Here is a 16026-nt window from a genome sequence, read left to right on the forward strand (position 1 = left end):
GCCTCCAATTAAATTGTCATATTACCAGTTGTCATAACAACCAACTGGTCAGGTGACTGAGGTTGGCAAGTCTTTTCCCACAGTCCTCTGTGAAATGTAGTTCAAAACTAACCTTGGTGTTGCCTGAATCTACAACACTTTCACAATTTATACACATTTGTTTTTTGCACAAAAGCCTGCAACTATGCAAATTAAAGGGATACAGAAGCTGGAGCACTGCAGAAGTATAGAAGTACAGTGCGAAAACAGAATGTGCGCTTCCCTTTGAACCAGAATTTCCAAAACAAATGTCCCAATGTGGTGAAAGGAGACACTGTGCTGTAGGACTGTACTGCCGACCTTCAGATATACCATTAAATTGAGGCCCAGCCTAACGTGCTCATTAAAAATCCAGAGCTGTTTAGTGGGACTGTTTTGAGTCACCCAGGTATGTGTTGGGGACGTTTTTAGATGAAAGGTGCTTTATAAATTTAATTCTTGTTATTGTTATACAATGTTATTTTTGTAGTATTCAGTATGGGAATTAGGAGCATAGAGCTGGAAATAAAGCACCCTTTATATAACCATGAGCTATGTACGGGTATGGAAAGCTGTAGAAAAAGACAAGTGAAATGACTTATTTCAATGTGTATTACATTGTAAACATTTAGGCATAATATGTAGAAATAATGTGTGCAAAATGATTGAGATTAATCAAATTAAAATATTAATTATCTTTGTTCTCCTGTGCTATTAATGTTCTCCTCTTTAGAAATAAAGTGAAAAGACCGATGAAGAGGTTATCTCATAAATGTGTTAGCAGTAAAGATTCTCCAGTTTTTATTAGGAAGAATGTGTAACTGGGCAGTTTGCATGGGTCTCAAAATAAATCTTGTTAGGGTAAATATTTGAGCACAGGGTAGAGCACAAGTGTTTGGGAAAGTGCACTTTAAAACCCTTATTATAGATTACAAACATATACAACATAGAAAGACCCTCTGTTAACAAATCAAGTATGAGTATAACCTTTGCTGGCTGATCAGTTTTGTTAGTGATAGTAGGATGTACTGTAATACCACTGTTCTCACAGTAACAGAGAAGCAGTCTAGGGCTGAAGACTGGATTCAAGTGCGGGTATGGCAGGCAAGCAGGCAGGCACACATGCAATCCAATGTCAAAAATCAGGAACAGGCTGAGGTCAAATCTGGAAAGACTCAAGTATATGGTACCAAAGGGAAACTCAGAATGAAAGCCAAAAAACAAGCCAGAAACAAACACAGAGATGCAGTCCAGAGGAGCAAAGTCAAACAAAGCATGGTCAAGATACAAGAGGTGAGTAATATGTGAATGTCAGGACTAGTAACTGAATGCTAGGACTAAGTGAAGGCAGAGATGGGTCTGAAATAGCAGAGGGACTTATAGTCTAACAAGTGGCACTAATCGTCTCCCATTGTGTTGTCGTGGTAACTAATTGATTAAGTGGGTAAGTGCTGTTGGTGGCGATTCTGGTGTGATTGCTGAGTCTCCAGAGAAAACAGCTACAGTATGACAGAGAACACATTGGGCTTCATTGAAAGTATTTAATAAAAGAAGAGACAATTCTGTTCAGGTCTGCCAAGGCATTGGTAAACCTAAGGATTACAGTTTAGCAGAATGCATAATGATTGGTACCTCCCCTCCATTTTATTCCATCTTTTACTTACTGGGAATACGTTTAGAATGTAGGCTCTCCTTAACAGCTGATGATTTCCCATTTGACAATATGAGAATATGTTGTGTGCTGTATAGCAAGGCTTTCCCAAACTCCAGACTTCAGCTTCCAAAATCACAGAGATCCAGGTTTTCTATGTCTCTTTAATTCACAAGGCTACAGTGAAAGGATAAAGTGTCCCAGTTATACTTTATTTGAAGTAATTTAATGATTCTCCCAGGAGAAGTGCAGCTTTTAATTGCAGGAAACAGAGAACTAATATACAGAGGTAATTAGGAAGCCCAGACTTATATAATATATATAAGCACATGCGATGTTACTGTATTTGCCTTTGTGAAAAGAGAAGAATTCTTTGACCAGCAAACATTATCTACAACTGAACTAAACAGTAAAAAAAAGTTTAAATTAAAAGCATAATAGGCTTAATAATGTTCACATTCACTACCTGAAATTGCCAGTTGTTAATTTATCATATTTTTAATCCCCAGAAACAACAGTTTTAGATTTTTATCCTGCATGATCAACATTAACGAACATTTCCAGAATTAACAGTAATTTATCATTTTAAATTAAGGAGAAGAAACTATTTCTAAAGAAACATTTCCTTCTGAGAGAACTGCACAATTTACTTTTGAAATTATATATACAGCCCAGAAGCTATTAACAATTATTTATATCGGTGCACTAAACCTTATATATACTCTAATGACAAAACTGAACAGAAGCTTTCATTCATTAATAACAATCCAGTGGGGAGGTCAGTACAAAAACTTGATGTGACAGTGAACATAAGAACTTAAGTCCTCCTCCCTGTTTGGCAGAGCGCTAAGCAGCCACTGGGCTGCCGTGGGGTGGGGCTGTGTTTAACTCTGCTCTCCTCCCTTTTTGGCAGGTGGTCAAAGCAGATTGAGCTTGTGAATGAGTGTAGTATAAAGTGGTGAATGCCCATTCAGGCAGAGCGATGGCCAAGGGTGAGGGAGCAACAGAGTGCTCATCTGACCAGCTGATTAAACACTCGGACGGGCAGTTCAGCAAAGAAGCCCAGGTATCGTAACTCTTCTTGGTTTTGTTTATGCGCTGCTGCCTGAACCTGAGGAAGTGTACTAGATTTCATGTCTTAATTGAAGCCAAAAAATATTTGATTGAAAAAGGGAGCAAAAGGACAGGGATTAATTATTTAATTCATTAACCTGCTTATTAATGTGTGGCATATGTGTTTGTTGCTTAAAAACATATTGAAGATTTAGTGGCAAATTTATCATTTTTAATAGCTGTGACAGAAACAAATGTGAATAATGCAAATTTTATTTTCGTGAAAGCCTTGTTGGTTTGACAGATCAGTATGGAAGGAAAAGTGCAAAATATTTCACCAAAGTATTTTAACATCTAACACTTGAGTGTACAATATCATTTGACTGAGAAAATATGTGAATATAAGTCAAAAAAGAAAGGCTTGTTCTTCATAGACAAAGAATGTGATATTTTTATAGTAAATGCATTAAGCTGTATTTTATTGGGTTATTGAGAAAAATGTAGAAATTATATGATATATTCTTACCTCAGTATACTGATAGTATATACTATTATACTATTAGTCTTAATTACACAGCAGTGTTGCATTTTTGTACGTTGAATTTTATAATGTTTTTTATAATACTTGGTTTTATAATAATGTATAATATAAAAATATAATATATGTTAGCACAAGTCTAAAATAAGCTTGCTAAAAAAATCTGAGGTTATAGAGATGAGTTAGCTGTGTTTCTTTTTCTTGCTGGTGGAAACTACTGAAGTTGCCCACTTGTGTGTTTGTGTGGGTTGGAGTCTGGATACATTACAGTACCATTTAACAAATTAGATATATATACAGAGTGTATAAAAGTGCTGAAATGAATGCATACTGTAGTAGGCAGCTCAGGTTTAGTCACAGTTAAAATATGGTCTTTAAAAGGTGGTTTTAATTACAGAGCCTTTAATAAGGACGCTTTTGCAGGTTGAACCTATTCCTGGGATGTCTTTTCCTCTGTTTTCAGTGTGTCCTGCTTAATGTGTTTTTTTTTCTTAAGTTAAAATGATTGTTCCATTCAAGCCTGGAAAAGGCATCTGACAGGGCAGGTGATAAGGAGAGGATTAGAGTCCCAGTTTACTATTAAAACTGTGTTTCTGGGAAAACTGGGGTTGAAGGGTATTACAATTCCAGAAGTTCAAATAGGAAAGATCATGTTCCTGGAATTGGGTTTCAATTGCTCTGCAGGTCTTTCCATGTGATGCTGGATGTTACAGAAGAAGGCAAATAATTTACACTGTAGTGCTGGTATGCTATGAAAAAGGGCTCTGTGGTATCCCTTGGGATGAAAGGAGCTTTATAATGTAAATAATGATGTGCTAGATAAGCTATATAAATATTAATGTAAAGAGTGACATGATCATGTGGATGATGATGATGACGACGACCTTGTAGAGCTTATTTGTCAAGGCTGTGATTCAGCAGTGTGAATGATCCCTGCAAGTAAAAAAGCATGGGTACTCCCTGTCCCAGGTCTACTTTCCAGCACATTTTTAGGCAGTCTTAAATTATAAAAGTACGTTAAGTACCCCAAATTAAGCCACTGATTGATCATTCAGAGTTCAGTTGGGACAGAAACCAAAACACTCTGGAGCTCTGCAGGAGTTCATAAGAGGGTCTGATGTTTTAATGATTTTTAGTATTATGTACAATTAAGAACTAGTGTACAAAAAGCATAAATATTATAATCGCTTTTACTTAGTATTTGACTTCATTTTTACTTACAGTACATTGCTTGTTGAAGTTGCCAGGATTCAAATCTCACTGAGGTGCACTCCTTGGTCAATAACTGTTGGAAACTTGCAAAACAACACTGAAGACTTGACAGTACAGTTTTGTTAATGCTTGCACTGAGCAGATAAAACAGTAGCATTTTCTTTAGTCCTTCACTTACAACATCAAGCCCAGAAGGACTTCAAACAGATGAGCTCCTCCAACTGTAAGATGCACTGTTTTGATAAACAGCACCTTGCCGACATCATAAGAAATAACTGCTGATTTTAATCACTGGTTGAACTAAACTATATCAAACGAATATGAAATATAACACGTTAGAAAGAGAAGCCTTAAAAATCATGAGGTGATGCTTCGCATATTAATAACACCACCTAGTGGAGATAGAGAATCAGTATAAAACTTCATTTTGTTTTCCATTCCCGTATTTTCAAAGCATGTTTTCTGTTTCAAATACCAATATCTGCCTGTATTTCAAGCTTTCAGTTTTCCTAGATTTATATTGCTTCCCCTCTGGAAGCTGTCCGCTTGTCCCACAGCTATACATATTTATGTGCAGGGCTTCAAAACAATTTTCTTAGCTATTATCAAAGCTGAACAGTCTACTACCAGCCTATAGTATAATATGAATTTAATCCACTTCGGAATGTCACTGTTATTTCAGACATGGAATGCAGCATACACTATAATTTCTAGCACAAGATTCAACATAACAATTGCATCTATCATCAAGTTAAACACGAAGTATAAGTGTTGAGAATATTTAAAGCTCTAGTACAATATAACCTTTTTAAACACACATAAATCTGGAACTCAGACTTCTGTTTTCACTGATTTACAGTCTTTATTTGCAGCACATATATTCATAAGAATATACTGTACAGTATATTTATTTCAGTTAAGGTGTACCCAATTCTGTTATACGTTTTCTCATCATTATGTGATTCTATGCTGATACTTGTAGATACTTTATGTTTTAAGATAACAATTACAGAAAACTGCAATTCATTGTTCTGATTTGCTATGAGCAAGTGTTGAAAACTGCACTGTGTTTAATAAATGTGACACAGACCTTTGCAACTTAAAACTACAGCATCTTACCCACTCACCAAAGCCTTACCCACTCACCAAAGCCTCAGCTGATCCATCCATTCCATTTCCTCACAGAGTCACGGGCGGCCAGAAAGTGTCCTGGCAAACAACAGGCACAAGGCAGGATACAGCCTGGGTGAGATGCCAGTCCATATGAGGGCACACACAAACATGCACATACTCAAACAAGGGTCACTTTTTTCCCAGTTGAGCCAGTTAAACTGCCAATAGAAGAAGCCAATTAATTTACCAGTATGTCCTCGGACTATGGGAGGAAACTGGAGCACCCAGGAAAAACCCACGCGCAGATTACCGCAGGAATTAATCCTAGGGCCCCAGCGCAGTGAGGCAGCACTGCTAACCACTGCACCACAGTGCCACTCACCCCAGCTCATATTAAGCTGTAATAATGCATACATTGTATAATACATCGAAAACTAGGGTCTGGGTGTGGCTGGTTTTAAGACAATTAAATTAAACTGCAATGTTACATATTCAATTTAAAACAACTGCATCTTACAAATTCTATTAATTTAAATGATTTTTTTTTCACTGTCTACCCTTCTGCAGTTTGATCTTTGTGCATTGCTGACTCTTATAAGTGTCCATAGAGGCAAAGACTTATTTAAGAAATTCCTTTTTTGCCCAGTTCCAAAATTTAACTGATTTGCACTGTTTTAATCTGTAGATTACTTCTTTTACTTTCAGAAAATTAGACAGAAGATCTCTTGTGGGAGGTTTTGAATGCCTTTGTGGAAGCCACAGATAGTCTAATATTACAATTAAAAAATTCAGTGTTGTGGTATCATTTTTGAGAAGAATCAAAACACTAATTTGATATCCTACCCAATGGGCAGCACCCCCAAAACAGCAGAGTTAAGAATGCGGCCATGCGCAGACTTAGATCTGGTCTCTTTCTATAGTAGTTGGTCAAACATTGCCTCAGAATTCAAAATATCTTTTTTACCCACATCGCTGTCTCATTCACCAAACTACAATTAAACACTGTCATCAATGAAAAGGTTTAATCTTCTGACCAGTTCATTTTTTTACTGTGGTTGTCAGTTTCTGGTTTCAATAGCTGAACAACTTTCTTATGCTTCCAAAAGCAGTGGACCAACTAACTTTGAAACGTATCTTGTGGAGTTTCTGAATGTGAGTCATTGTCCCAGTTTTTGTGCAGACTCTGCTTTAAGAACGCTGTCTAGTCCAGTACCATGATTAATCTTTCTCTGTAAATATGGGCGAGAGATAACTTTAGTTCACAGACCACAAGATATAGTATTTCCTGTTTGAGTTTGATGTGATAAGACTCAAGTAAATATATTATCCAAGGAAGGCTTGTCTATTTTTTCTGACCCATCTGACACAAAAAAGTGTTTTGGCATCTTGCTTTCCTATCTGGTATGCTTTGTTCATTAATAATGACAATTTAACAAAATAATTCAGAATTCTCACTTAGTAATAGTATCTGACATTTCTGTGAAGAAACAACAATGAAAGCATAAAGCATGTCCAGTATTGACACATAACTTGTTAAAAATGCATTTGAAACTACAGTATTTATTCTCCAATATTCTCTTACATCCTTTGTCGATGAGCAGGTCCTGTTGGATGTACAGTAGTTGGTCATGTAATTTCTCTCTTCCCCACCTGTGTGGATGCTGTGTAGTGGGATTGCTGGAGTGTAATGGCTGTTATGTGTCACCCAGGGGTGCAGGACTTCAGTGGTGGGTGAAGTGGGTCCTCTCTTATACCGTATGTGGAGCATTTCTTGGAACCTATCAGATTGTCATCACTGTGGAAGTTATTATGATTATAATACGTCACTGTGAATACAATTCAGAAACTATATTCTAGATTTTACCTGTGGTATCTACCTACAAATGTTTTAGTTTCTGTTCTGATTTAACTAGTGCAATCTAAGCCATTCTTTTTTATTGTTTCTAACCAACCTAACTTATCTACTACACATCTCTTCATGTTTATTTTTAATCAATAGATTAATATAAGTTTGTTAAGAGATTTTCTATTTAAAATGCGACTGAGTAAGTTTGAAGCATTATTCGCCTTATAATTATTCTGTACCTTACAACAATTAATTATGTTTTCCTCTGAATGATTCAGTACTGTATAAACACAACGAAAATGATGATTTCATTGAACAACATGGTTCATATGCAACACTGAAATCGCATCGAACCGTCATTGTGACGCTGATGGAGATGCACTTCGTCACGGCCTGAATAACATTTCATTACGAAAGCGAAATTCACTATAATATAGACATGTTATTGTTTGTTGCAATATGTGTGGTGTAGCTTTGGAGTTAACACGAATTCTGGCATTTCTCGACCATTGTATGCAGAAACTGAGTTTTTGTGAATATTTTCACCTGGAATCACAGATACAGTACATGTGCCAGATCTTGTCGGAAGGGGCTCCGGCATCCTACCTGCAGTCAGAGGTTTGTACTGTAGATCAAGGCGTGGTCTAAGCTTCTTTGCAGCTGTACTAGCAGTTCGATAGCAATTGAGTAATGATCGCTCTAAATAAAGTAATGCATTTACTTCAACCACAAACTATAATTATGATACAACTCAATCCTACCACTTCTGATGTAAAAAAATGTTAATTTAATTATCGATGATCATTCGATTAGTATCACAGAGGATAAAGCATACCAACACAAAAAGCATTACTTTGCGAATCTGTTTTGAATGAGACTGATTTTTTTCTAACAAGTAACGCTTCCTACTGCGTGTCCGAAAGTGCGCTGTCTTATCTGAGACAGCTAAGCCCGAACACATACCATCTTTTATTTGTCATGTACAAAGATGTATGTTTAGGTTTTTTGCAGGCAGATTTTCTTTTACATTTCTGCAGTTTTAGTCTACTTTTAGCAACAGGGCAAGGGGTTCCTTCGTGTTTTGTTAATCTGTGAAGTGAAGATGATAGTTGACTCATTTACAGTATATGTTTTCATTTTAATAGTTACACAGGGCGTCTGGTAATTATAATTCTGGAAACCATAATGTTGCATGAGCAAAAAAAAAAGTCATCAATATATTTATAGTGCCTTTGAAGGAGTGTCTGGTTTGCTGTGTGGTTAAGGGATATCCTTTCATAAAACAAAACCAGCAACATTTCCTTTTGCAGACTGAGGGTTTTCTAGATCATTGGACATACAATGCAGGGCTTTTAAAAAGCCAATGAAATAAATTGACTGACAATGATCTTGTTTTTGTTTGTTTTTTTCAGCCTGTCGGTTGCAGATATCCTCTCAGTTTCTTTTCTGTTCCTCTTTTGACACAAATGTTTTTTTTTTAGTCCCAGTCTGAACTTGCTTTACTGAGTGAGGCAAATTTTGTATGCCCCCATTATTGCATAGATCTGCTTTGCTTTCCTTTTTTAGCACAGTTCTGACATTAAAACCCATACCCAAACTGTCTGAACCACAAAGTCTTCTTAAGGGAGTGCTTCTTGTTTTGTTGCAGACACCAGTAAAGATATAGTGCTTTTTGTTTCCACAGTGGAAACCATTGAGGCCTTACTGACCAAATACCCTCAGATCGTTGACCATGAAAGCTGCAGTTGGTTTGCTTAAGTTAATACAGTTAGTTGGGTGGTGTAGCAAATGAATGGACTAACTAGGCCTTTTTAAGCCATTTGCCTCCTGTGGTCTGGGAGGAAATCCAACTCACATCACAGGCGACAACATGTAAAAGGTTGAATGAAGCCAGCAAGAGGATAAGAACCAGTTTACAACGCCATCTTACAGCTTTATATTCTGATTTGGTGTATTATAATGCTTAGTATTTGCTTAGCAGATGGAATAAGATGAGAACTCAGCAACAGGTGGAGAGTTTCTGGTTTGCCAGGGGAAGATGTCATGCTCTTGTCTGGAATTATTGTGCCTGGCAGCAGTCTCCAAAGTAGTAGGATCCTCCATTCAGGAGCTCCCTGTATGCTCGGTATCTTATGTTTTTTTCTTCTGGGACTTCTGGGAATTTTCTTCAGGATAAGATATGTCTGGATTCTAAAAAAGTGTCTGAATCAATAGTTGTATGCCATGATCTATTCCTGCTTCATCTTTTATCTTCAAATCTATTTCTGGTTCATCAGCTGTGCCCTTTTGGTACAGTTCAATAAACGTTTTAAAGTAGCTTCTCATATATTTCCCCTTTTTTTAATGGTCTATATGTTTCATACCATATAGGCATGCATGTGGTGGCTCATCATTTCAACTGGTTTTCACTATTCTCATTCACTGGAAATGCACACAGAGGAGAAACATATTCAGGTTACCTTTCTTTGCTACTATTAATACACCATCACTTTGTAAAAACAAAATATTTTCACAGACTGTCTCCTTGTCTGCGTTCCTCTCTAAAGCGTGTCTTTCTAATCTTGAATTTGGAATCCGATTCTTTGCCGTGTTTTGGCCAAGATTCCATTCCCGAACATTTGAACCAAGCTTCAGTGGAGCTCGGAAATAAACACTGTGTTATTCACAGGCTTCGGCATTTCTTTTTTTTTCTATATTATTCACAGACTCCCCAGGACAGCAGGCTCTCTGTGTGTCATAAGCTCTCCTTTGCCATTGGAGGAGCCCCTATCCAGGTGGCTGGAAGTGCCTCAGCATTCTTCCTGCAGATCTTTCTCCTTGACATTGCCCAGGTGAGTATTTTCGGAATGGAACGGAGGTTATAATTGAGAGAAGTTAATTTGGCCCATCTGACCTATTTGAAAGCAGCTTATGTGCCTCTTATTCTTGGTTTTAAATGCACAGCCACATAGTTCCACTTGTGTCCTCTAGATTGTGTTTCACTGCTCCTTTTGAAGATGTCTTGACTTAAGATAGTGCTTTTTGTTTCTTAAGAGACATATTGCTTAGGCAGGCTTTGCTTTCCTTTTTTAGCACAGTTCTGACATTAAATTCCATATCCAAGCTGTCTGAACTCAAGAATTCTTCTTAAGGGAGTGCTTGTTTCCACAGCGGCAACCATTGAGGCCTTACTGACCATATACAGTACCCTCAGATCCTTAACCATGAAAGCTGCAGTGGGTTTGCTTAAGTTGATACAGTTAGCTGGGTGGTGTGGCATATGAAAGGACTGAGCAGGCCTTTTTAAGGCCTTTTTAATTCCTTTGAGGAGTTTGAATACCTGTCCCCTCATACTGTTCTCTGTTCAAACCTAAAGAAAGTTCAGTTCCTTCAGCCTGTCAGTGTGGGACATTGCAGAATGTATCTGGTTGCTCTTCTCTGGACAGATTCCAGAACAGCAATATCTTTTCTGTAACGTGGTGACCACAATTGTTTACAATTTTTACAATGCAAAACCTTGCACTTGTCTACATTAAAGGTCATCTGCTAGATATTTACCGTTTTGAATTATATTCAAGTCTGAATTTTATTCCTCTTTGGCACTCTGAGCTTACAATCCTAAACTTTAGGGGCCAAAATATTTGCAGTCTCCCCCAATATACAGTACACAGTGTTAAGTGGACAGAGGAAGGACACAGCTCATTTGGTAATAACTGTAATCGTGTCTGTCCTATGTGATAGTGTTTTTAAAAAACAAAAGATAAGGTAGATCTAGAACTGCTAGATTCTCACTACTTTTTATTTTAATGTTCATTTAAAAAAATATTAGTATGGTGGGAATTTTTAAGTAAATTTAAAGCGTATATAACACTGCAACACTTTTCATAACATAAAACATAAAAAACATAAAAAATAATAAACCAAGATATTTCTATCTCCTTTTCGTGAGAAGGTGTGTGGTATTGTGTCACCTACAGCATAAGCACCAGTTGTGGGCTTTGTTGAAGGCCCTGGAGCTGTGTGGGTGTCCTGTGCAGTTTTGATATTGCAGGGCATCTGGGTGTTGGAGGGAGGGAGAAATGCACACACAGAGCTCTTTAACTTCACTGTCAGTGCAAAGAAATAAGTGCAGTGAGGGAGGAGCTGAACAGAAAGTTGTTTGATTATGGTTAAATTAAATTAAGTTAAATTCTTATCACTGTCTAAATCGTCTCGTTGTCAGGTCAGGTTTCTTTTTCTCTGTATTATAAAGGTGACTTAAGCTGCTAACTTACTTGTTTCTTATTTGTAAATTGGTTCATTTTGTGTTAAATGTACTGTATATTGCTTTATGATCTCCAATGCAGAGTCACTGTAAACACTGGCAGTAGTGTGGTGCCATACAATTCTGACAAGGGATCAGTCATATGTTTGAGACAATTGAATAAACTGCTTCCTGACCTGGCCAGTGGAGCAAAGTGGAGTATTTAAGCGCTGCATCAGAGAGTTAAAATCAACAACTATTTTCCATGCATTTTTGATCGGTCATTTTAATGGGTTAAAGACCATGTTGATGCCATATTTTCATACCCTACTTCCATGCTAACTCTTGAAATTTTAATCTGCCGTGGCACAAATATGGTTTAGCGTGTGGCTTGGGATGCCAAAGATAGTTTAGGTTTTTTTATGTGTTTTACTGAGATATAAGGTAAAAGATATGTGCTTTTGGAGGAAGAAAGGCATTAGAATAAAAGTAAAACTGAAAGAAGCAGATCAAAGATACTGTAATTAAGACACAAAGTCTTTCAATAAGAAAGAGAAAACCACTGAATATTTTAAAGGTAGCGAATGTGTGTTTTCTCTTCAGATCAATGCTTTCCAGGCTTCCCTTGTGCTCTTCATTGGAAAGGCGTGGGGAGCAGTAACAGACCCTGTTGTTGGCTTCTTCATCAATATAAGTAAATGGACCAGGATTGGCAGACTCATGCCATGGTAAGGACATTTTCACCATGCTTGCAAATTAGTATCTTACTTTTACCCATCATTACTTTTTTATGTATCAGAAAAGTATGAAAGTATTGTTTTTCATTTTAAAGCACTGGGAATGAAACTGCCAGCAATTCACAAACCTCTGACTTCTATACCTCATATTCTCTGAGGGGAAGTAGCATTCACCACTAGCTAGATGATTATCTTCAACCTGGTAACCCACATACGTAATATAGAGCTAATGACACCAGAAATAAACACATAAGTAAAAAATAGCATATTTAATTTTGGAAACATTATTCATAGTTCCTGAGCATGTATGAAGAATTTTTCATTTTTAAGTTGTTTGTGCCTGTTGCTTAAGCTGTTTATATAACAGCACAATAGTGTGGTGAAAAACAGAAGAATTAAAGTCACTGGATTTCTACAGCTGCCGTACAAATTTAGTATCAAAAACCAAATTCATCTGTGGGAGTAATAGCCTTAAGGTTAGGAAAGCTAATTTTACACTTTTCTGATCTCTGAGAAATTAAAATTATTACTTAATTGCTACATTCCAAATAAACACAATCTGGGCAGCATAACTCATTAAATGCATTTGCATTGTGGCTAGATAACTGCTTCAAGGAAGCTGTAAGATATCACTAACTGCACACAACTGAAGTGTAGCTTCATGACCACAGACAGGATGTAATTACAGCTCTTGCATGAGGTCAGCAGAGTTATCTTGGGCCTTGAGCTTCAGTAAAACATGTTCAGCCTGGGCATAGTTCTGACTGCTTATTATCTTCTACATCCCCAGCATGGTATATGAGGGACTATTCTCAGAATGTCTTGGAGTTCCCTTTGTCTTTTTAATATAAACAAGACTTTAAGACAAGTTACAAATGGGAGGGGCTGTCTGGCTCACTTGATTGTTAGTAGTTAATAGATACAGAAGTGTCTTCCAGCCATTTCTTGAGAGATTCAAGAACATGGCTGACTAGCTTGTTCCAGATCACCAGTGCTATAAATGAAAACAAATAACAAAATCAGAAAAAAATATTTGTGTTAATCTGGGTAAGGCTTTAAATATGTTTGAAAATGGAGCATAAGTATGAATTTTGTTTGCAGTCGAAACTAATAAAGGGCATTTCAACATTATTTTCTTTTTATTATTAGTTATGTTTTGGGGAAACTTCAAGTGCAAAAGTGCAAATGAAGGATCCGTTATATGGAAATGAATAAATATTATTCAAGGATTGGTTATATACAGATTAATAATTATTCAGAATTTATGCTTTAACACTTATTATTTTTTGCTTTTTGTGAAAGGTTTCTCCATGACTCAAAATGTGTTGAAATCATATGAATGATTGATTCATTTTTAATTCATTAATATGCAGGTAGTATCCAAAACATGGTGAAAAAATACATGGAAAACATACATGAACATGAACAGAAAAGTAGATTTTTTCTTCAGCCTTTACAAATGTTTAACCCACTTTTGATCTTTTAAAAATGTTTTGAACACATGGTAACTACAGTGCAAACAGTGAGATATAAACAACAGCTCTATACTACGTAACGACTGGTACTGATTCATTGGTATGATTTGATATGGAATGACACCGTAGTGGAAACAAAAAATATGATCCAATGATTTTTTATACCCACAACAACACAGAGTAAAAATCAAAGTCATTTAAAACTCTTGTATTTATAAATTGTATTTATTGTAGTTATTTGAAAAATGCATAGACATTTAAGTTGGGAATTATTCTGAATCACACAAGAATAAAAAATATTTTTGACTTTTCCTGGTGAATAAGAATGGTGTTTTAGTTGGTGGATTTGGTCATCTGGGTGATTTGATAATTCCCTGAAGGGAAATTAATGTAATTCACTCAACCTGGAGATATTGATTGGTGGTGGCACAGAGTGAGGTGAACACATTTTTAAAATGACAGTTCAGTAGCAGCCTCTGAAAAGTAACAGATAACTGCTGATGAACTGGCTAGACTTTGGCCTGGAATGGACTGATTGTGAGAGACCTAATTAAATTCTAGAAAGGCTTTATGAGAGTGTTGTTTATTTGTTTAAACAGAGGGCCTGTAAACATCTTACAGAATATTCCACTGCACCATTGAGTTGATCCTTTTACAATGCATGACCTCCCTAACTATATACAACCTCGTGAGTGATATGAACTTTTGTCTTGCAAACAATTGCTGTGTAGAACAGAGGGCTATGTGCCTGTGCTCAGATCCTGGACAGTGCCAGAACTGGCAGTGCTCATTGGTCTATATTCAGTTCAATATAAAGGATTAGGTCAGGAGGTCACAGTGAGGAGAAGAGTGCTCTTTTCAATTGAACGTCTTGACATTTTCAGGATTTGAAGCTGTACAGCAACCATGCTCAGCAAACACATTACACACTAAAAGTGCACCGACACTTTTCTGCAGACCTTACGGTGGTTGTGATGAAAAAAAGGCTTGCGTCTATAAATTCCTAAGGAACATTTATCTCCACAATCATGAAAACTTGGACACACTTGAGCCTTTCCTCTTCAAAACTTTAAAGCTTTTGTCTTGAAAACTCTGCCAATAAAGTGTTTTTATGGTTATGTGGGCCAGGGCTGCTGTCCATCCTGCACATTTTTGTCATCCTTTGCTATCTTTGTGCGAACTACACTGGACCGCATTATCCACATAATGATGGTCAGAACTTGAAAAAAAACACAAAAAAACAGCTGAAAAAAGAGTTCATGATCTGACAATTGTGGTCCAATATCATTTTTATTGGCTTTGAGCTGCATGGATTTGGATGCTGAAGAAATATGTGGGTTTTTTGTTTTTTTCAGAATTGTAGGTCTTGCAGTGTACTGACCTCTCATCAAGCTTTTAGACTGTGGCACAGTTTAACACTTAGCAAGCAGCTCTTACACCTATTGTCATACAGTAACTGCAGCTTTCAATTATTTTCAGTCATTTTTGATTTGTAGAAACCTCTCAATTCCAAGTGTCTTTCCTGCATTCTTTCTCTAGTTCTGAAATCACGCAATAACAGACAATATGGAGAGGCTCAATAGGCAGGGTGTTCTGACTTTATGTACATCTATTTCCCTTGTGTATGCAGGATGGTAGGCTGCACGCCCTTCGTGACCATGACCTACGTCTTCCTGTGGTACGTTCCGCCATTCTCTGCTGGAAGGTTCACGTGGTACCTGGGATTTTACTGTCTTTACCAAACCTTGATCACGGTAAGTGCATTGAATCTCCTTGTTTAAGCTCCTTAAATTAATAACCAATCACAAGAAGAATATGTTTAATTTATCTTACTTGATATCTTTTCATATATTCATATAGCTTGTTTTGGTAATTCTGGAAAACAATGGCTGGAAATTTATAATGAATTATTAATGCAGGAATATCTAAGGAATATAGTTCAAATCTAAGTTTATGTAGTTCAAATTTCTCTGCTTCCTTTTTCCCCATGCTTAAACGGTTATTATGGTGTTTTGGCTCATCAGTACAGTACAGCTATAACCAAGCAGATCTGAGTATAAGTGAATGACTGTCCTCAGTTCATCCAGTCACAGGTGACAGGCACATAAGAGAAGAGTGATATTTATGTATTTCTGTAGCTGAGCTCCAGGAGTGATCGGAT

At 36.8% G+C, this 16026-nt stretch overlaps 1 protein-coding gene across 3 annotated transcripts in view; it reads left to right on the forward strand.

The window, feature by feature from the left end:
* The first annotated feature begins 2240 nt into the window (after positions 1–2240).
* mfsd2b (MFSD2 lysolipid transporter B, sphingolipid) overlaps positions 2241–16026 on the forward strand; it is a 34646-nt gene continuing 20860 nt past the window's right edge. Inside the window, exons 1-4 of one of the 3 annotated variants that reach the window (XM_088626156.1) lie at positions 2241–2735; positions 10137–10262; positions 12257–12381; positions 15496–15619. In XM_088626156.1, the coding sequence (XP_088482282.1) occupies positions 2652–2735; positions 10137–10262; positions 12257–12381; positions 15496–15619 (459 nt within the window). In that variant the 5' untranslated portion in view covers positions 2241–2651. Of the gene's footprint in view, positions 2736–7840; positions 8050–10136; positions 10263–12256; positions 12382–15495; positions 15620–16026 lie in introns of those variants that run through there. The other 2 variants (XM_088626155.1, XM_088626154.1) reach the window with 2 other exon arrangements.

Source organism: Lepisosteus platostomus, chromosome 3, assembly GCF_059453375.1.
Source record: "Lepisosteus platostomus isolate fLepPlt1 chromosome 3, fLepPlt1.hap1, whole genome shotgun sequence".
Lineage (NCBI taxonomy): Eukaryota > Metazoa > Chordata > Actinopteri > Semionotiformes > Lepisosteidae > Lepisosteus > Lepisosteus platostomus.